The sequence below is a fragment of the Chiroxiphia lanceolata genome, chromosome 14 (genome assembly GCF_009829145.1).
Source record: "Chiroxiphia lanceolata isolate bChiLan1 chromosome 14, bChiLan1.pri, whole genome shotgun sequence".
NCBI lineage: Eukaryota > Metazoa > Chordata > Aves > Passeriformes > Pipridae > Chiroxiphia > Chiroxiphia lanceolata.
Genome location: NC_045650.1, coordinates 15,246,814 through 15,269,071, shown reverse-complemented (window position 1 = coordinate 15,269,071; position 22,258 = coordinate 15,246,814). Strand labels below are relative to the sequence as shown.

Genomic DNA, 22,258 nt, shown 5'->3' with positions numbered 1-22,258 from the left:
AGTCAGATACAGCCAGAAAATAAAGGCATGCTCTGAAGCAGTTGCTTGGCTGTCTTGGTTCATATTCACAACACAGAGGGAAGGTAAACTGCTTTCAACATGGATATGTGGGAAGAACTTGGCCTTGCACAACTCCTTCCTTGGTACTAGCCAAGATAAAAATACATCAGGATTACCAGCATCTAGGAAACTAGCATATGGTGCTACCACAGAATGTAATACTAATATATTTTAGCAAACCATTATTTTTCTCTTTTTGAGCAGTTTCTCATTAATCGAGATGCCATTCATTCTCTGCCTGGATTTTTCCTGCATTTTTCCCATGAAAAGAGAGGATATGCTTGAATTAATTTAATTGCCAAATGTTTTGTTCAAATAGCTGTGGCAGAAATAACTTTTCCTAGCCAGGTTAAATAGCCCCTTCAGCACAGCAGTTAACACGTATTGTTGCTGTCAGCCCCTCTGCACTGATTAGGGATCATACTATTAGTGCTGAAGTGGCTTGGGAAGTTGCAGTGCTTCCTTTTCTCTCTCCTTTCTTTTTCCTGCAAGAGCAAGAGGGTCTCGCCATAATCTGGGAATAAGTTGTTTTCAAATACTTTAGGAAGAGCCAGTCTGCTCAAAAATAATTCAAGGGTTCGTTTCCTCTGTGGGGCTGTGCTGTGCATGAGGCAGGCATCAGCCAGGGGGGACTGGAAGCAGCTTCCCCCCCTTTTCCATCCTCCCGTGGCAAAATGCAGCTTCCCACAACTTAATGTGTAAAATGCAGGTGATGTTGCTTCAAAAAGCAACTGGAAGGCAGAGCAGAGCCGGGTGATCACCATCACCTCTCTGGGAGGGAAATGCTTTGCCTGTCCCAGCTGCACCAGCCACAGCAGCAGGAAGGGAGGGAAGCTGATTCATGTACCTCTTGCAATCTTTACCTGCAAAGGTTAGACTGGCTGGTCCTGCGAGGGCTGTGCCCTGTTCTGCTGTTCCCAAAGTTAATCTATTCTGTGCTGTACATAAACAAGTGAGGGTGAAGTGAGAAGTCAAAAGAAAATGCAATCCTGTTGATTCTGTCATTTCTGCCACCGCTGTCAGCCCTGAAGGTTTTGTATTTTTGTAAACAGAGAAGTCATAATGACAGGCAAGCGACTTGAGAAAAGTGATGGTAAAACAGAGGTTTCTTTTTTGGAGAAAAATATAAACCCAAACCCATTCTCAGACCACTGAGATGGATATGGACCAAAGGGAGCATGCAGCACAGTTGTAAGCATCTTTCTCCAAATCCTACAGACACCACTGAACTTTCATAAACAGCTAATGGCTGAACCATAAAGGTCCAAAACCTCTTTAACTGTCCTGCTGGTCTTTAAAGTCCCCTGTCAGTGGGCAGGCAGCCTGGTGCTGTCCACAGGACTGTGTGCCATGTCCTGGCAGCAGCGGCTGCAGCAGTAAGTCAGAGACAGACCTGTCTCCACCCAGGAGTGTTTCCCTTGGGAAGGGAAGGCAGCAGAGTGGGTAGCTGGGATTAGAGGTGTAAGCACAGCAGAAGTACCAGGAGAAAGTCTTAAGGAGTAATAGGGCTAAAATGAAAAATACTGTGGAGGAATGTGCTGGGTAACAAGGAGCAGAAGATGGGCAGGAGAACAGTGGAATTGGGGAGGGGGGACAGTCTGAGAGGACACAGATGCTTGAGCTCCCAAGGGCTCACAGTGGTATTCTCCTTTCAATCTGCCCTTACAAGTGTTGGCAATTCAACTATTGGCCCTATTTTACAGTTACTATACCCATCATCCTTTTGCACTTGTATGTTCTGTAACTGGCTTGTAACAGATCTGTGCCTAAAAGTAGTTAAATTCAAGCTGTTTCTTGATTTATATGAGAAGTCTGAGGCTACCTGTTTTGTACTTTTCTTTGGGGGACCTGGAGGGAGGGTAGTGCAATTTCTCAGGATTGTGCCGCCCTACTACTTTCAATAACCAAATGTATAATTCTGGATGGATGCCATACTTTTGTTGATACCGTATTAGACATAGAAATGTATCTTAATAGTTGTTATTCGTTCTTGTACTGAAGGGAAGTAAAGCTTTATTTTTTTGGCTCAAGAAATCTGACACTAGTTGAGACAACACACATTTTTACAGAAGGCTGCAGCCGCTAGCAAGCGGATGCATATTTATATGACAGGATATGCTCAGTAGCCCTGGGAAACCAAGATTTGAAATCAATAATTTCTAGTAAATCACAAACTGACATTGGCAACATCCTAGTCTGGCTGAATATCTGTATCATCACAGACATTCTTTAATAAACAGAGCATACAATGTTTCATGCATTGGTTTTGCATTTTCTTGACAACTGCATAAAAGTATAATTTCTAAGCATGATCCAAGGGATCTCTGACAAAGGGAAGAGGGTAACATTTGTCTCTGTGGGTTTTATGGTTTTAAATCTCAGGGCCAATTCTGCCATCAGGTAGTTTATGAATATTCATGTAAATTGTTTTGAGTTGAAAAATATGTAACTTTGCCATGTATCTGGCATGGAAAGAAAGGTTTGACAGTCATGAAATAGAAAATGCTTTAAAAAATAGTGTCAGCTGTAGCAAAGAGAGGACAGCTTTAGGAATGAAAGGAAAAATTAAGGAAGAAAGGTGCATTTCCAGAGGAAAGAAAAATTATATGATCCTGTCTTAAAAACAATGAGTATAGAAACATTTTCTCATGCTTAGATATTTAAATTTGGAATATCTTATATCAGGTATGGGTCAGATTCTGCCTTTTTGTTGTCTTCTAGAGGAGTTGAGGCAGGTCCATATGTCCCTGATCATTGCTTGTGTGTATGAACTGTGAGAAACAGCAAGGCTAGAATTATTACTAAACCTTGTTTATGTTGTTATATCTTCTGAGTGGTGTCTTATTGCAGTCAGGTACAGGAGTCAAATAAGTGCGTCCTATTGCCCAGGCCTGTCATTAACTTGGAAATTTGGCAAGTGATGCCTGTCGCTGTTTGCTCCTTGATCCAATACCCCGTCCTTGGGCTGTGGAAGCTGGTTTTGTGCCCGTCTGGCTGCTGGAGCTCTGCAGCAACTGACAAATGTGAGAACACTGCTGGGAAAAGGCATCTCCTGGGTAGCGACAGGCATCGCTCACACGGGCTCGTTTAGATGATGCCTGTGGGCTCGCAGGTACCTTTCAGTTCAGTGTGTGGTGGTTTTTATTCTTAGATGTAGCTGAGGCTGCAGGTGAAATGCTCAGCCCTGCCATCCCACGCACCTGAAGCCCACCACACGGACTGTGCTTGCTGGGCAGAGCCAGCATGCCACCAATCAAGGGGGATAATGTTTTATGCACAAGTCAGAAGTGGAAAAATGTCATTAATTAGCAAACATTTCAATGTATTGTTGCTAACAATAGAGCTATTAGATGTGATATTACATTCACTTCTATCATCTTCTGTGCTTTTAATGGAAAATCTTATTAGCTGCAAGAGGTCAGAATTGAAATGTCTGTAAATCTGCTACAAAGACAGTCCATAGAATCACAGAATGGTTTGGGCTGGAAGGGACCTTTAAAGGTCATCTGGTTGAACCCTCCTGCAATGAGCAAGGACATTTTCAGCTATATCAGGTTGCTCAGAGCCCTGTCCAACCTGACCACGAAAGTTTCCTGGGGATGGGGCATCTACCACCTCTCTGGGCAACCTTTCAGTGTTTCACCACCCTCACAGTAAAAAACTTCTTCCAAACATCTAATCTAAATTGACCTTCTTTTAGTTTAAAACCATCACCCTTTGGCTTATTGCAAAAGCCCCTGCTAAAAGGTTTGTTCCTATCTTCCTTTTAGGCCCCCTTTATGTACTGGAAAGTGCTATAAGGTCACCCTGGAGCCTTCTCTTCTCCAGGCTAAACATGTTGGTCATAATTCAGCCTCTCTATAGATTTTGGCATTGACAGAGGGGCAGCAGGTATTTCATATTCTTGTAGCATTGCCTCCCAGCCTCAGTCATGGTGGGGATCTGCATTCAGAGCTCTTTGCAGATTTCTGTATGGCCTGACTGCAAGGAGAGACAGCGAGAGGTAAAATATCGCAGAGCTAAATCTTGCGGGCCGGATTTGACTCAAATGAAAGTGGAATGCCTGGATGAGATCCACAGACTCATGTTTACATGAAAAGATTTTGAGTAGCAGTCTTGAGTTTGGGACGTCAGTAGAGTTGTGATTTTTGCCTCGTGCAAGCAAGTCTTGATGATCTGTGTGTTCACCCCAGCACACAGGTAATCCCTTCCACTTCTGAGATACTTGTACATAATGTGAAGCATGTGCGTAAGTGTTTCTCTGAGCTATGCAAATAATTGATTTCTGAGTTTAAAATTTAAGATCAAAGGAGATCAATTTGGAACAAGCATTTGGCAACCAATATAACAACTTCACTTTAACCTATACTATAGTGGAAGATACACACTTTATGCTAAGTACCTTTCTGTGAAAATATGAAGAAAGTACTCACAGAGTTGTCATCTCTTAATTCCTAAGCAGGGAGATTAAATTGGTGTCTATTTTTCTGTACAAAAGACAAAGTTTTAATTCACTTAAATTTATATAATTTTCTAAACTAGTTCATGTATCCACTGAAATGGTAGCATGGCAGGCCATCCTTTGATGATTTTACCTATACATTCTTCCATGGAAATTCATGTAAATAATGATTTATTTCTTCTTTTGTGTCAAATGAAGGTCATGCTGAAACTCGTTAGTTAACTGCTCACAAACACGTTTTCCTTGAAGCTTCTTATTCTCCTAAAAGTAACATTTCTTAAAAAAATTAGAATTTATTAGAATTATCAATTATAGACGTTTTTCTATATGACTTATAAAATTACTTAATGTAGCAAGCATTACTGAGGAAATTAAAATTGTTTATTGATGCAATTTATCTATTTTCAGGTATTTCCCATATACTTCCAGTAGGAAAAAATCATGTAGTGATAGAAAAGAGATAAACTGAAAAAAAGTATATTTAGATTAGATATTACGAAGAAATTCTTCCTTGTGAGGGTGGTGAGGCCCTGGCACAGGTTGCCCAGAGAAGCTGTGACTGCTCCACCCCTGTAAGTGTTCAAGGCCAGGTTGGATGGGGCTCTGAGCAACCTGGTTTAGTAGAAGGTGTCCCTGCCCATGGCAGGGGGTTGGAAGTAAATAGTCTTTAAGGTCCCTTCCAACACAAAACATAGCATCATAGAATGGCTTGAATCTGTGAAAAAGAACATGCAATTTCATGTTCAGAAATGATGTGAGATGCTGCTTTACTCAACACATGATGTTACTGATGCTGACAGCATCATGGGTTTCAGAAATGAATTGAAATTTTGCATGCATTAGTAATTTCATCCCCAATATATTATGGTGTCCTATGGGGAAGTACCGAAAGGACATGAGCCTTCCTGGTTCTGAGCATCAGCCAGTTACAGATTGGCTTTGCTTAAAAAGAAACTTGCTAAGAAACTTGCACCACTACCTGCAATTCATCCTGCAATTGTTCAGTAAAGGTTTCTTTTCTATCTTCTGTTGCATCAGCTATTGCCTGTGGTCAGAGACAAGATACCAAATCAGCTGGATCGCTGATCTGATCTAGCATAGGAAATGCAATACTGACCAGTCAAACCCAAGGTCCATCTGGCCAAAGCCATTGATTTCACTTGATTTCATGTTGCAGACATGTAAGAAGAAAGCATCACGTGCTTTCCATCCATCTGGTTCTGAGTCACTGACACATTTGTGAATCCTTCAGTGAATCTGTGGTGCATCCTTGGGCTGCTCAGTTGCCACTTCCCTTCAGTGTGCAAGGCGTGCTGTGGAGCGTCCCTTGTCTGCTTGGACTTCTGTTGTCCTTTCTGAGGTCAGGAACAGCCAGAGGCCAGCTGGGAGTCAGGCACAGTTCTCCTGGGAGAACGGAGTCCCACCGTTATGTTTACTTGGATGCTCAGTTTTAGCATGTTTAGTTCACACCAACCTGGGAGATGCAAGTCTTTTTTCCAGCCCTTGGCCATCTTATACTGGCAGTGCCTCTTGCTCATACAGCCCGTCAAAGCTGTGTCTGAGTGAGTGATCCTTTCCCTTGGTGAACTTAACACTGGGCAGTTATTTAGGAAATTGCAGCTTTCCAGCTAACACTTCTCCTTAGGTAAAAAAATAATGCTTTTTCAATGGAGTAAAGGGCTTGTTTAGAGTTTTTTGGTTTGTTATGTTTTCTTGGGGTGGGTTTTTTTTGTCTTGTTTTGGTGTTTAGTTTTTTGGTTGTTTGTTTTTGTTTTTTTCAGAAAAGAGTTCAAAGCACTCTTCATCAGTTTGTTGTTTTTCAGATAGTTATAACTTCTCACCTCTCAGACTCTGGCTTTTGAATAAGACATTTCCATTTGGAAAGAAACACTAGTTTTATAAAAGAATGAAGCAAACTGTATTTTCTATGTATATTAAAGATGCTAAATGAAATGTGGCAAACTACTGTAAAATTTGTAAAGAATGTGATTAATCACAGCCAGTCAAGCCCAGGTTTGATGGCCAGTGTCAGGGGAAGCATTTGAGGTACTAGGATACATTCTGTCAAGCCTCATGGCCATAACAACAGCCTTGATGCCCTTAGAATTGCCTCTCTTCTGCAAAATCCTACAGCTCACTTTTTCAAAATAAGACAGAAGCACAGCAATAAGATAGTCTGCAATTCGCTTAGGGGAGGCCTAACCTAGGAAGACAAAATACTGCCCTGAAGAAGCCAGTGAAAGTTTTGTTACTGATTCCAGAGCAGCCAGGGATTCCCCCAGGTCAGGTAGAGTAAATATCCCTAAAGAAAGGGGTCATAATTTAATCACCAAAGACCAAAACTGCAGCCTTGGAATCCCCTGCTTAGCCATTACCCATCACTGAAAATGAGTGATCTCTGTGAGGGATTTGTTAAATGCTCACGCTGTCTGGAATTAGGCTTCTGTCTACACCCAAACCTGTCCTTGTGCCACTGTACAGCTTTGCCCAATCAGCCCACTGCACCAGGCTTGACAGGATGGGAACACGGGCACTGGGCTCCCAGAGTGAAATCCAGACCCCCAGACCCTGAACAGCTCCAGCCATCAGGTTTGGAAAAGAAAATATTGCCACAATTCTGCTGTGGAGTAACTGGTAAAAGCACTTGTCTCAATTTGGCTTCCCTCTGAGAGCACATCCCATCTTAGAGAGGAGAACGCAAACCACTACCTGGCAAGCAGATCCTCTTGGCAACTAAAGGCAGCAGCATAGTTCCTGCTGCATGAGCAGGCATGGACAGGACTCCTGTACACCCTACTCACATAGTCTTCCTTTTGAGGAAGGCTTTTGGTCTAGTTTTATGAAGTGATCAAAGCAAATGACAGTTCTTAGGAAATACTGTCATCTGTCAGGAACTTTAGATGTCTGGCAAGAATGATAAATGACAAAACTTCTGGACCATGACTGGTGTGCACTGTAGGTGCTGCATAGAAAAACTGACATGGTCCCACTGTTCATCATCTGCTCACGGTGTTGTCAGTAGGTCCAGCTACAGAGTGTGGGAATCCCTGTGTGTCCCTTGTTTCATACGTGTGTGTTTTAGTCCAAAATGCTTCAGGAAGAAAGATGGGAGCCCTTACACAAACATGTATCTTCAGGGGAGCGTTTCCGACACTGCACACTGGGCAGACAGTGGCACCTCCTTGCAGGTGGAGCTTAATTCCATGATGAATGTGTGTCTTCACTGAGCCTGCTCAGTATGTTAGCTCTTTTAGATCTCATGCTGATGCCCTAATGCTGTGTTTGAGCCTCAGCACCTAAGGCAGGGCTGTAGATTTGATCTGGACAGCAAACCCGAACATCAGTTGTCAATACAACCCCCTCCTTAGACACTGAAACCTTTTGAGATCTGGCCCTCAGAGGCTGTAGAATTCAGGGTGTTTACACCCACACAAGTTTATTATTTTTTGTGCTTCTTTTTTTCAACTGACAAAATACTTCAAAGTAATTTTAAATAAAGCAGAAGGCAGAAACAATAGAAAAGCTTCCAAACAGTGTCAAATGAAGTACCACAAATATTGCTCAGGGAAGTGGGCCCATTGTTACAGCTGTCACAGGCAAGGGAGAAGCTTCAGCAAAGCTGAAGACCAGTGTTTCTCTGTTGAAGAACTGATATTGCTCATATTTATTAACTCAGGGTACAAAGATGGGTTTGGTGGTCTGTAAGTTTACTGCAAGTTGATGATTGCTGTCCAGAAAACTTTCAGGAAAGTGAGGCCAGAGTCTGGCTCTAACTTTTATATATTTGGCTACAGTAAAAGGGTATTCAAATAACTTTCTTTGTGATTTTATAGAGATAATTTACTGATATTACTATTTCAGGAATGATTTAAGAAATTAGGCACTTTATTACAAATGCTACTAAGTCTTCCACATCTCATACATTGAGTCAGCGTACTGGGACAGGGTTTTTAGCATCTCTGATCTATCAGGACAGGAGTGACAATTGTACTGATTTAGCAAGGTAATAAAATGAAATTATACCAGCAATTATTTGTAGACCCACTGTGCTCTTCTAGCTGCCTGCAGCTTGTTCTTCCCAGTTCTTTCTGCACAGTCCAAGAGGAGGTCTGAACAGGTTCTCACCTTTCAGTTGCTGGTCTATCAAAATGAATATTCAAAGATTGCAGCTTGTAACAAGCACATTTTTAGTCATATGAGAAGTGTGTGGCTTTATGGGAGCTCCCTATTTTGAATTGTACCTGTCTTCAAAAATACATGCACATAGCACAAAAGGTGAAAATGAAACAACTCTACTGTTTCCTTCTTGGTAACCTGGGTTCACCTGTGTGAGACGAGTTTAACCCTTTTATGAGTGTTATGAGTGCTGAATATCATAGGGCATAAAGGGACAGGAAGCTACACTGTAACAATAACTCAAACCATTACACTTCATGCCTCGGGCTCTCTTTTCAGTGGTTTGTGCACTTTGATTTAGAAGGGGGGGGGGAAAAAATCAATTAATTGCCAGTACCTTTTTGACCTACTCAACTTTGTGTTAAATGAACCTGAAGCTCTACAAGGAAGGCACTAAACATGCTAAGCAGCTTTTTGTGTGTTAAAATTCGGACCACAGGCTGGATAATTTTCACTTCATGCCCAGAGAAAAAAAATAAAATCCTTGGATGTGTGAGGTGTCCAGTTTCTGTAGAGAAGAAAGTGTTACTTCCCCTTTAAGCCTGGAGCAGTCCGTGTGTGTGTGTGAGTGTGCGGTCTGTGTGTGTGAGTGTGTGTGTGTGTCTCCTCCTCTTTGAGTGACACAGCACTTAGATATGCCTATCAGTAACTTAAACCCCACAAACTCCACCTTCTAAGTGAGGAAGCTGTGGGTTGATGGAAATGTAGTGAGCAGATCGAGACAGACAGTGAATCATTAGCAAACTGCAACGCCAGGATGAACTTGTCTGGAACCTAAAAGGCGAAAACAGGCTGCGAATCCTCTGCGGCGCTGGGTTTGCTCAATACAGCCAAAGTGGATCTAAAAGCCGGTTGATCCCCAGTCCAAGATGCTGCTGGTTTCCCAGCGGGTAGAAGCACCACGGATGGAGCCACATATTCCAGTAAGTCGCATTTGAAATCGATATGGGCTAGGAAAGTAGGAGCTGGTTTAAAAGGACTTAAACACCCTCGGAATAGTTGCTCGCCGGGCTCGGCACGGCCGCAGCCAGGCTGGAAAGTTTGCAGGGGCGGTTCAAGAAGTGCCCACCTTGGGCTGGCTCTGCCCGCGGGTCCCGTGTGCCGGGGCCGCCGGAGGGAAGGGGACAGAAACTTGAGGGGGAAATTTCGCCCTCCCTTGTGGCGAGAGCTCAGCTCGGACCACGGAGAGGAGGGAGGGAGAGGGGGTCTGTGGGCTTTAAAATGGTGGTGAAGATGATTTGCGGTGCGGTCCCGGGCACGGCGGCGGGGCGGCCAGTGCGCGGCGGCGGGGGACGCTCCGTGGGTTTCTGTGTCATTGCTCGGGTAGCGACGCGCTGGGCTGCGGGAAGAGGCGGTGGAGGCTGCGGGAAGAGGCGGTGGATGCTGCCGGGGGCGAGCGGGAGCGGGGACCCGCCGGTGCGCCCGGCACCGCCAGCCCGCGGGTCCCCGTGTCAGTGCGGCCGGGCGGGCTCAGCTATCGGCGGGGGATTTCCAGCTAAACTTGGATCAGACAGCAAGGGGAGGATAAACCCGTCATCGCCCGGGGACTCCGCCGGGAGGATGTCACGCGTGGAGGGGCTAGCGCCGGTCCCTGTAGTATCATTTTTTTTTTTTTAATAACTCCTGGTATTTGTGCTGGCAGTCGCGTGCCTGGTTATTTTGGGAGCCTCAAGCGCACGTTCGATAGGCAGGATTGCGAACAAAAGGCTGACGGCCGAGCCCCGGAGGAGCTCTGGGTTATTGCTGAGGGCAGCGCGGAGCCCGGCGCTCAGCCCCGCGCTGGCGGAGCTGCGGGCGCGCGTGTGCGGGAGCAGCCCCGAGTGCGGGAGATGGGGCCGGCGCGGCGCGTCCGCCGCTCGCTCGCAGACCATCCGTGTGTTAGGAATGAGAACGCGTGAACAAAACGCGTGCTGACTCACGCTTTAAACTGTTTTGGTTTCTCATGCTGTGATTAAGATCGGGGTTCAGAGCGATCGCAGGGTAAACACGGCGCTCGCTGGCTCGGTCCCACGTCCCCCCCAGGCAGGGGCTGCTCCTCTCCCCCGTCAATAGCCGGTCCCTCCTCCCGGTCCCTCCTCCGCCGCCTATCCCGGCCTGTTGCTCGGCCCGGGACAGCGCCGGGGTTGGGGGCACCGCGGCTTTTGTTCGGCTTTGGCCGGAGGGGGATTGTCACCAGGGTGACTCGGAAGGATCCCGGGGAGAGCGGCCGTTTCTGGGAAGAAAACGGGCTTTGGTTTCCTTTCACACCGCCCGCTCTCCCCTCCCACCCCCAAACCCCCGCCCCCCCCCCCCGAACAATAAATTAAAAGGCCGCTTTTGTTTTCCACGGTGCTCCCGGCGGGGGGGGGCGGCGGAGCCCGGGGCCGGGCAGCGGGGCCGGGGGGCTCCGCGGAGCCGCGATCCGGCGGGACCGGGCGGGCAGGTCCCCGGTGCGGGGGACGCGCGGCCGCCGAGCCTCGTCCCGTCGGAAGCCGATAAACCCTTCGGGCACCGGCCGCTCGCAGGGAGCCTCCTGGAAGAGCCTTCCTTCTCCTCCTCCTCCTCCTCGGGCAGCGGGGGGCACCCCGCAGTCCCTCCCCCGACCCTCCAGAGCGGAGATTAACTGCGTCTGGCCCCTTCCGCGGGCCGGGGGCGGAGGCGCCGGGCTCCCACCTCCCCCCCGCCGCCGTGCGGCCGCCCCGGCTGGGGCGGAGGGCGGGCTGTGGGAGCGCCGGGAGGGCGGAACGCTCCCCCGGTTATATAACGCGAGTCTTCCCCTGCTTAGCCCCGTAATCCCCGGGTAATGCCCTAATGCCGGTGCCCCCGGGGGACTGGGGGGCAAAGGGTGGCCGCTGCTCCCGGTGCTCCCCCTCTGGGCCGAGCTGATGGGGGAAATAAAGCTGCTGATGTGCGAGATGGACCATATGGTGCCTCGGGGAGGCAGGGAGTTGGGACGGCCTTGAACCTGCCGGTGCCGGCAGCTGGGTGCTGGCCCCCCGCCCCGGGCTCCCCCGGTATCTCGGGGTCGGCGCGGCCCCCGCCGCCCCCAAACCGGGCTGCCCGGACCGTGTGGTACCAGCGTGGTACCCCTGTGTGGCAGTGGGGAGGAGCTCGATGCCGGAGGAGAACAGCGGGGGGGAAGGCACTGATAGCGCCCTGGGGAGGAGCCCCCGCCTCGGTGCGGGAAGCCCCCGCACACGGGGGGCTCTTCGCTGCGACCGCACTCGCCGAGTGAAAGGCGGCGAGAGCAGTTTGAGTAAGTTACACGCGAGCACCTAAAAAAGCAGCGATCTAGTGCTGGCACTGCCCATTTTCAGTTCTCTCTCCCTGCCATATGTTTATAGAAGAGGAAAAAAAGACACTTTGGGAAGGATGCTCTCAGCTGAAGGAGGAGGTGGGCTGGGGGACGAGGTACAAGGAAATTCCATGTTAGGAAAGCATTAGCAAGGGGTGACTTCTAATGTTTTCCTGCCACTGACGTTGACAGTGACACACATGTGTGGGTTGATATTGGAACGTCACAGAGTTTTTAAACTCAACCAGGAAATAGTCTGTTGCTCAGGGATAAAAAACAAATAGTCTGTACTGTAAGGCAGGTAACATGCAGTTAAGAGCCCTCGAGTGAGTGAAAAGCTGTTCAATGTTTAGAATTGAGCAGCTCAAATTTAACTTAGCTTTTTATTTTCAGACATTTTTTTTAATCCTATTTTTAATCCTTTTTCACTGATACTTCAGAATCAGAAAAGCATATATTGACAGGGCTTCGCTTTTGGTCCCTTGTAACTAAGTAGTTCAAGCCTGCAAAGTCTCTTGGATTTTTTTAAAGCTAAGGCAGTTGTTAAAGGGTTTGAAGGGGAATTAGTAATTAAAGGAAGCAGTTATATTTTTAAAAATTCTTTTGTATGGCTTCCAGTTAACACAGGTAGGAGTGCTTTATAAATACGGTGGGTTTAGTTTTGCTTTTTTACTGACCCTGTTATAAATGTTATAGCATGGCAGCATTCAGAGATTTAAAATGGGATTAGAGAGCTATTGTGCAAGATGCTTTCTGAACATGCAGGAAGATTTGCTGGAAGAGTTCATGATCCCAGGTGTCAGGCTGACACTCTTGCCCTGACTTAAACGGTCAGGGCAGCCTGCCTGGATGTGACTGTAGGACAAGGATTGACCTAAGAACGGGCTTCATGAGAGAGACAAAAGTTAGGGAGGCAGAAGGTAACACAAGGGCAAGGACAACAGTAAGTAAAATCCCTGAGTCGTCCTGTAGGTTAAGTGCAGTGCAACTCACTGGTTCCCAGTCATTTAATCAATAAATGTTCTGTGCTACTTGCTACTCTGATGAAAGTTGCCTTAAAATAACTTTTATGAGTGCATAGCCATGGGAATGTGAAGTAAATCTTGTAGGAGCTGTGACAAATGGGTTTATCCAAACTGGGGGATTGAGTACTAGAAGGTTGAACTCCTGAAACAGGGAACAAGGCAGGATTCCCAGGTTTTCATTGTTCCCTGGTGTTGGCTGTGTCAGCGTTTTTCAAGATTTAGGCGAAGGTGACTATAAGTTACGATTCATTAGTAATTGGTATGGTCTCCAAATAAAGATAGCTAAATCAGTTTAAATGGTGCTGGCACTTCTCCAAGGAACCCTCTTTATATCTGACACATTTGCCACTCACTTCTTTGAGGAACAATTAATATTGTACATTGCTGTTTCTTCCTCTGTGGGAAGAGCAGTGGTATAACTCACTACGAAGGCTTTCTACTTGATGTTCCAGTTTGACTTGCTATGTTTAAAAAAAAAAAAAAAAAACCAACATTTTAAACTGAAGGAAGCAGAAGACACACCAAGGCTTTGCGTTGAACTATTTTATATCAATATTGATTTTTTTAAGGGGGTTTGTGTTATAAAGAGGGAGCTTTTATGCCCCTGAGCTCTTTGGCAATTATCTTCCTGCCATAAATGTTGATACGCACATAATGGATGTAACTAAAAAATCTCCTTATCCCAGCAGAAAAGGCTGACTGTTTGTTGGAGCAGAGAGAATGCTGAGAGTGTGAATAGACAAACCCATATGTCGCTGGTGAGAGAGATAAATGATGGACGAACAGGAGTTGGTTACTATGGATCAGCACAATAAACCAATTCCCATCATACACCTCTCTTAATAATATACCAGTCTCAATGCCATTGACGGGTAACCTAGGTAGCACCAGTCAACTGTAAGTTTTTCAACTGTTCTTTTATACATCTCAAAGAACAGTTGGGACATTTCTAATTTTTTCAGATGTTGAGTGCTAAAATTATGCAGAACTTCCTTCCTTGCCAGTAATTTTGAAGGGGAACTTTAAATCATTGCTGTAAAATGCCAAATGTGCACAGTAGCACTGTGTACTTGTAGTAAGTTTTGTGTTGTGCACTCCTAAAAGGGGTGCCCTTGAAAAGGCAATCGCTTAACAAATATGTGAAGAAACTGGTTGGGTGTTTAGTAGTACCCTTATTAGGGTTGTTTCAGGATTGGACTGGATATTGGAAGATACCAGAATATTGTTTTAAGCGAAAATAGAAAAAAGAATAATGGTGTTCGATTAAAAAAAAATAATCCAAAACCAGCCCTGCAGAATAGGCAGTGATATTGATCACAGTTTTAACTTTCTGCAACTCATTTCAGAGCTGCCAGCAGCTGAAGGGAAACTTTGCAAAACAGTGTGTGCTTGTATCACAGTCTCCTTCCCTTGTTCTGTATTACTACTTTTAGTGCTTTGCACAGATAATTGAAGTCTTTATCACTTAAAGGTTTCACTTTATGTTCTTGTCTTCTGGTAGATCTCTTTCATTGCAGTTGCTATGGACTTGCCTGTTAACTCTGTTCACAATGAAGGTATATATCAGGGTGACAGTGTAAGCAGGGCTCATGGCTCTTAGGATGCAACTCCATGGTTTTAGAAGTCACCAGTTGCACTACCAGAGAGCAATGCAGTCAGAGGGATAACTTGCAAATGCAAATGAGCTAGGAAGAATTCTTATTCCTCTTGGGAGCCCTGCTCACTGATAATATTTTTCATTTTTTAAATAGAGGAAAATGTATTACTAAGTCATTACTTTCTTTCAAGAGGAAAATACCTTCTTTGTGCCGTGTTTACTTGCAAAGCTCTTTCAGAGCTGTTTACTTTGGTGTGCACCTTGGATGAACTGCAAGGTGTTTGGTGGACCTGATGGTAGGAGAGTACACCCAGCTTTCTTCTATCAGGCCCAGACTAACAGCCGTTTTTTCATTTTGTAGTAGATGAGACTCAGTTTTCGTCCTGGAATTATGGGCTTAAGGATCAGGCCCTTGAGTAGGGACGAGGGATTGTTGTGTACCCCTATCCTGCTCACACTTGACTGAAGGGGGAAATGAAATGGAAGTGAAGCAGGGCTCAGGTATTGTCTCTGATGGCTGAATTTTACCTGAATCTTTGCTCCTCTGGGGGACCGGTTGTGCCCAAAGGGAAGAGCAGGGGAAAAAACTGTGGGTTTCCTTCCTCCACTCCCTACCCCGCAGCCCAGCCAGCTGGACTGGGTGGCAGACACGTGCTGTGCCCAGGGAGTGTGTGGCCAGAGGCTGTATCTGTGGGGCCAGTGGAGAGCCAGTGGGGCCCAGGCGTGGGAGATGCAGCGGGATGCAGGATTTCGTAGGGCCCTTCACTCCGAGCGCTGCCTCATCGCTACAATGAGCCATTGATAAGCACTGACCTGATTAAAGGGCTGCTGCTCACGGGAGGCTGGGGTGTGCTCCAGGCCTCCGACGGGGCTGCCAGGCTGGACAGAATTCCTCTTTGGGAATGGGCAGCCAGGCTGAGGAGGGGGAAAACAGTATTCATTGTCGTGCCCTGTCCAAAGAGGTGTGCCGTTGAGATCCACACTGGTTTTCCCTGCAAGGGACTTGGCAGTTTTATTGATAAAGGAGTGTTACATAATTGCCCCATCAGGCATGTCCTAATTTGTTAATAATTGATGATCTGGGTAGTACAGAAATACTGGTGGTGTTAATGGGCTCCCACATGGATCTGCAATCTCTACAGGCCTCCTGTGTGACTTCTACTTGAATTGTAATACAGGCATTTTACTTTTTTTTTACTTTTTTTTTTTTTTTTAAGTTTACTTGGTGATCCCTCTGCAGGTGCCTGTCGTGCCTTCCTGTTTGGTCAGGGACAGCCGGGGACTCAGTCTGGTGCAGACATGATCTAGATTGCCTCTGCAGGGCTGGGTGTTACCAGTGGGATTGTGTCATCTCATGTCAAGCAAATTCTTGAGTGGCAACAGCATTAACTCAGAGAGAAGCCGTTTCTTTGCACCTTCCACCTTTGGAGGGAAGATGTCAGTCCAGTGGGACAGAGGTAGTGATACCTCTGCAATTCCTGCACCAGGATTTGCCATCAAAACCAGGGAGCCAGGACACTTTTCATGAAGCAGAGTGCCTTTCATTTACCCTCCTCCTGATAAGAGGTTGTGTTTGCATGCATTTAAAACACAGCTACTTTTGTTGTGCCACAGCTAGAGAGACTGGAAAAAACATTTACCTCTGTTGACACGCACACAAAAGAAATACTTACTGGGTATCATCATCATCATGATCTGGCTGCCTCCTTCTTCTTGTGTTCTTTTTCTTTTCCATGGAAATTTGGTTGGTTTTTTCTTTCTCTAGAATTAAGTACCTCAAAACTCTGAGCTGGTTCGGGAGTTACACCGACCCGGGATATACCTGGTTACTGCTTTCAGAGTAACCCAGCACATTTACTCTGTTGTGGGCAATGAAACCCATTACCTGCATTAAAATCCGAAGCAGCAAGGTAACTTTCTAGTTATGTTGTGAAATATAATGCCATTGTTTGCTTTTATTAACATCTCGAGGTGGATTACATGGCGGTTAGAAGCCTGTTCTGCTGGGCAAAAGACTGTCTGTAATTTCAAGTGGCTGATCCTGATCAGGCAGTTCGAGTGGCTGCAGCAACAATCCCGTGGAGCTCTAAATCACATTTGTCACAAGATCTGCCTGGTAGTATTGGCTGCTCGAAGACTTACTCCGACTTCTCAGCATTCCATCCCTTCAGTTGGATCACAGCGGTGAGGGACTTGCCAATCTTCCCTGGTCTTTGTGCCTAATTCTGAAAGACTGGCAAGCATTATGCTCGGTTTTCTGAAGAGGGCCCAGCTTTACTAAGCTGCCTGTCTGTCAGGGATTAATTTAACCTCTAATTACTACATTTTCTTCACAGTTTGCTGCACACGAGCGTGTTATAACAAAAGCACAAAGAAGTATGTCATTTTATTTAGCCACTACTCTGAAATTAATTTAGGGGGTACAGAGTCAGATCTGACACACTTGGTGTAAAAATAATTGTACTGGCATTAGAATTAAAGTACATAATCTTGTTGTTTCTAATGACACAACAGTACTAGTGTAAATAGTGTTGTTAACTCGTTAGTCATAGCCACAGTAATAGAAGTGATACCTAGTTACAGAGAAGCACTCAAATAAGCATCACAGCAAAAGTTTCCCCAAAATAATTAATGGTTTCCTCAAAATAATGCATGGTTTCTGCTTGATTCCCATCTCACATTTTGGTTTAGGATTACATGTCTAAGAGTAGTTGCTTTTTCTCAAAAGGTCTGCCAAATTGCAATAAACAAACAGTTATGATGGCTTGGGTTTCTTCCAGCCTGGATAATGACTTTTTTTTTTTTTTTTAAACATGCAGCATCATGGGAACAGTACAAAAGGCCGTATGTCCTCTTCTCCCTGCTCACACTGACATCAGCAGTGCCACAGTTCACGCTGCATTGAGAGCAGCCTGTTGTCTTGAAGGGAATGAGTCTGCTCCTGTTACGAAACACGGAATGAATTTCTTCTTTTCCAGTTCTGTAATATATAAAACAAAGGCATGGTTTTTTTTTTTTTTCCTTTGGAAAGGTTAGTCTTGGGAAATGCAGCCTATCTGCAGTTTAGGTAAATGTAGCTAAAAGAGCTGTTGTTACATCAGAAGAGTACAGTAGTTGTCTTGTTATCCTGCCCCGTATTCATCACCTCTGAGCCAGACTTGTTGAAATTATTTTGAAAATGTGATTTCTCACATAGTGTTGGAACTGAAAAATCATTGATTATGTACTGAGAGTTTATTTCTAATGGAGACAGAAGATTGGTTCTATATTTTGTATCACATTCAATTTACAAAGCATGAGCCCAACTGACTAATTCTCCTTCAGTAAAAACTGTAACTGCATTTGATGGGAAACTTCCCCTAAAGATTCCCCAAGGTCAGGTAGGACACAGTTACAGAGTCACATCTTGTATTCCCTTTCTCAGAAGGAGAATTAATGTGGCATCGTTATCCAGGCTTGTGACAACAGTGACACAGGATTGCCAAAAAGACTAATGGAAGGAGAGCGATGATTGATTCTCTTTACAGTAGTAGATCAGGTTATTTCTCTGAATTCTTTCTTCAGTTCTCTCAATTCCCAAACTGTAACCAGTTACTGTAATTATTTACTCTAATTACTTCCAATCTACAAGTAAATCGAACATAAATTAAGATCGACTGATGCGAGGGGCGGGATGGTTCAGTGAGCTGACAGTCGGGTATGGAGACGCTCTTGCTGGTCAGTAATTCCACAGGATGGTGGTTTCATGGCTGTGTGGAAGGACTGGGAAGTCCCTGCTCTGATTTTTAGGATATGAGTTTTCATATAACACACTGGAGGTTTCCTAAGGTGGAAACCAAGCCCGAGTAATGCCTGTTCTACTTTCAAAGCTGACAAGATTTTCTTTCAAAGGGCCTGAATATCTGTATGTATGTATTGCTGGAGGAAATTTTTGGAGCAAATAGTTCCCAGGTTCTTACTTATCTGTTGTAAAATGGGAGTAATAGTGCTTTACCTTTACCTGCACACTAAGCATCCTTAACTAGTTCAATAATTCGTAAATCATCAGTGTTTGTTACTAGCTGAGGTCTTTAGAGTCTTTTCAAATAGTTGGAAATTACATTCAAAATTAGGGCAGGTACATCCTACTGTAAGTCCCTTCAGTATGAACAACAGTTTTATTTCTTTGCTTTGGCTGTAATGCCAACGCAAGTAGATTTTTTTTATTATTATTTTTTTTTCCCATTTTGCTGAAACTTCAGAATTCTATGTAGGGGGAAAGAAAATATTTAAAGACAAAAATGGCATCTACCCTCAAGCATGTATTTTAATGTTTCATTCTCTGTTACAGATCTTCATAGGTTAAGTTTTGGGCAAAAGTAATCAGGTCAATATTTTATGAAGACATTTGTAGTACACAGTTCCGCTCACCCACGAGAAGCTTTGTCCCTGTGCATTAGTATGTAACATTTAGTATGTAAACATTTGCATTAGTTTAAGAATAATTATGCAACACTCATTTAATGTGGTTATTGGAATAGACGTTGAGTATAATTTTACTTTGCTTTGACTAGGTACTTAAAATTTTACTAGGATTTTCCCAAGTACTTGTATAAGGAAAAAATATCTGAATGTGTCCAGTATTTCAGGAACCATCATACTGATGGTCAGGTACTTATAAGAACTTCACTTTTTGTGTTACTTTAATTTACTTATTTTCCTAATTAACTGTGTTGATTTAGGTAAAGTCACAGAGAAAAACTCAAGTATATACAATCTTCTAGTCAGAAATACAGGCAAAAGGTTTTGATCTCTGAGTGTCAAATGGTGACTCATTAAAAAGGAATTTATGTTCCTCCCTTTTCAAATGGTTACTCACTGCCAAGCAGTAAATATCTAGTTTTGATGCTACTGCATTGAAATGCTTGACATTGTTGGTGTATTAAGTCCAAACTCTGTAAGATTATTTGATCACAGGCTCCATGATTTTTTTTTGTTGTTTTTCTTGATTAAAAAAACTCATTGGGGGATTTTCTTCAAGCTTTACCCGGTCAGTTTGGGTGCAGACTAAAATGAAATATAGTTGGATTTTAATAACAGAGGACCCTTTCCATACTTTAGGCAGTGGGTCATTCAAATTATTTTTAAACACACAGGACCATGCAAGCACTAATTTTTTTCTAATTTTGCATTGGGTAGCATTAGACAAGGACATTGGAATTTGTCTAAATCAAAAAAATGCTCTTTGTCTTCCACTTCATGGGTTGTGTGCTAAGCATTTTCTGATACTGCATTGCATAAAGCTGAAAATAAATTTTACTGAAGAGACACAGACAAAATCCAGCTGAAGGCATGCCCTTTTTCTCCATTTCCATATTAATCTTGACTCTCTGAGCCATCTCTTTTGTCTTCCTGTTCTTACCTATTCTACACATTTGATGGAAGGGCACAAAGGCATGTTTGAATCTTCCATCTCATCTCCTCTTCTTATGTATGGATTGGTTGGTTTGAATCTACACAGCGTTGGAAAGATGTTTTCTTGGTTACAGCAACACTTATGTTTGACTTGAAGCAGAAGGAGAGTGCATTTGAGCTTTTCAGACTTTATGAGAGGTGAATCTTGGTCCGTGATCCCAGAAGGTAGATCAGCCTTAATTTCAAGTGAAAGTCCTGCATCTTCAAATAACTTCCCATGTCAGTTAAAGTTCAATATTCTTGAATTCCAGAGATATAGATGAGTCAAACCTGAAGTTTAGGGCAAGCGCGAAGGATGTAAAAGAAAATGTAGATGTTTCTTCTGATGCCGCTCTCCCCTCCCCTTCAGGGCTCCCACAGTCTGTCAACTGTAACAGAGTGATTTGATTACTTTGTAGTGTTAAGCTAAAAGAATAAATCTAAGTGCCTTGGGAATGGGGAACCAATCCAACAATCAAAACCAAACAAGTTAATAAATGTGAAGCATCTCTGCACGGTGCTGCTGTAGAAATGCTACTTCCAGAAGTGCTTGGGGCAGCCATGGCCCAGTCAATTAGTGTAAGTATGCTCCCTGTACACACCACCATTAACTGGATGCTGGGGGCTGCGCTCTGTGTTCTGAAGGAGAAGTGTGTGTTTTCTGTTGGTTATAAATTATGAAAATCTTTAATGTCCCAGGCTGAACTGTTTATTGCTCACCCTGTCACTTCCCAGTCTCTCTACGTATGTGGAAAATGCTTGGCTTTGGCAATCTGGATCGTCCTTTCTTTAAAATCATTTGGGCTTTACACATCATTTACAAATTTCTATTTTCCCCTTGTCAGTTCTTCTCTCCCCCACCCCAGCACGCCACAAGCTAGATAGAAATAGAGCACCTCAGTGACTGTCCAGAGGTGGCTTGAAATCCAAACGATCCACTCAGACTGGTTTCTGCTGCTCACGTGCCAGGCTATGTACAGTCTGGAGTCACTTGGAAAGACAGTGTACTTAGAAATACTGTGAGCTACAGCAACAGTGTTAAGTGCTGTTGTGTAAGAAGACCTGTACTACTGCCTGCATGGGTAGCTGTTCAGATAAGGCCTGGATTACTTACCAGAGGTCTTGTGCCAGCCTGTAGCTTTAATTTTATCCTATCTAAGAAAGGCAGTAATGATGAACTAGCCGGGAAATGACCAATTCTGGCTGCCTACAGGACCTCCCTGTGGAGCATCTACGTGTCTGTTATTTCAGGATATTCAATGGTCAGCAAGTCCAGCAAATGTCCATTTGTTGGCGTTCGTGCCTGGAACAGAAACAGGTACAGCCCTTTATATGAGGATGGCAGAAAATGTGCCATTGAGTGCTTTGCCATCTGCTACCCAAACCAGTTCAATAGTGAAGCAAACTGTTAAACTTTACATGGAGCTTAGGGCTTGATTAACTTAAATTACCATCCTGTGGTACATGTTTGCAATGCCAAGACGATTAGGTGGCATGTGTTTTCAAGAAATACACGTTCATTATTAAGAAAGGTTATGCAATAACATCCAGTGGTCATTTCCTTTTGGAGCATAGCTGTGTTGGTAGTGTAGCTCTTGTTTGTGCATTTGTCCTGCTGGGTCCCGGTGAGGAGGTGGACTGGCACTGCCAGCACAAGCTGAGCTGCTCTGCGGCACCAACTGGCCCATCTGTGTGGGCTGGTGCTGCTCAAGCCACAGATGGAGAACCAGAGACCTCGGGGTGTAGAGTTGAAGAGGTCCAAAGTACGAGGAGGCAATGGTAGGGGAGAGAGAGGGATGGGCTGGGGTGGGCTGGGACCAAAGAGAGGGCAAAGCCAAGGAGACAGAAGGAGAGCTGAGGAAGCTGGGCAGGGATCTGGGAGATGAGGGAGGGATGGAGGCACAGCAGGTCCAGATCCACCTCAGTAGGGCTGGAATCCCTCCTGTGCCTGGCCCACCAGGTCCAGCATCTCCAACGACTTCCGTTCAAACAGTAAGTGTTTCTTGTGCGCAAACTCATTCTGTCCTTCTTGAACACTGACTTCCAGGCACTGCTTTTCTTTAGTTCTGTTTTTTTCAAGTTCGCAACTCTTGTTTTTCCCTTGTACTCTTGCTTTTGTGCCTTTGTTGTGATTCCTCTGCTCCGGGTAGCTCACTCGGTGTCACCTCTCCAGACACAGAGCTGTGGCAGGGAGTGGCTCAGTGCCAGGGCTGCACAGTTCCCGTGATCAC

The 22,258-nt window shown here is 44.7% G+C and overlaps 1 protein-coding gene across 1 annotated transcript in view; it reads left to right on the top strand.

Annotated features, from left to right (window-relative positions):
• The first annotated feature begins 9,266 nt into the window (after positions 1-9,266).
• The window catches only part of MAMLD1 (mastermind like domain containing 1), an 83,126-nt gene continuing 70,134 nt past the window's right edge, over positions 9,267-22,258 (top strand). Inside the window, 1 exon segment of the mRNA XM_032702212.1 lies at positions 9,267-9,621. Within this exon segment, the coding sequence (XP_032558103.1) occupies positions 9,568-9,621 (54 nt within the window). The 5' untranslated portion in view covers positions 9,267-9,567.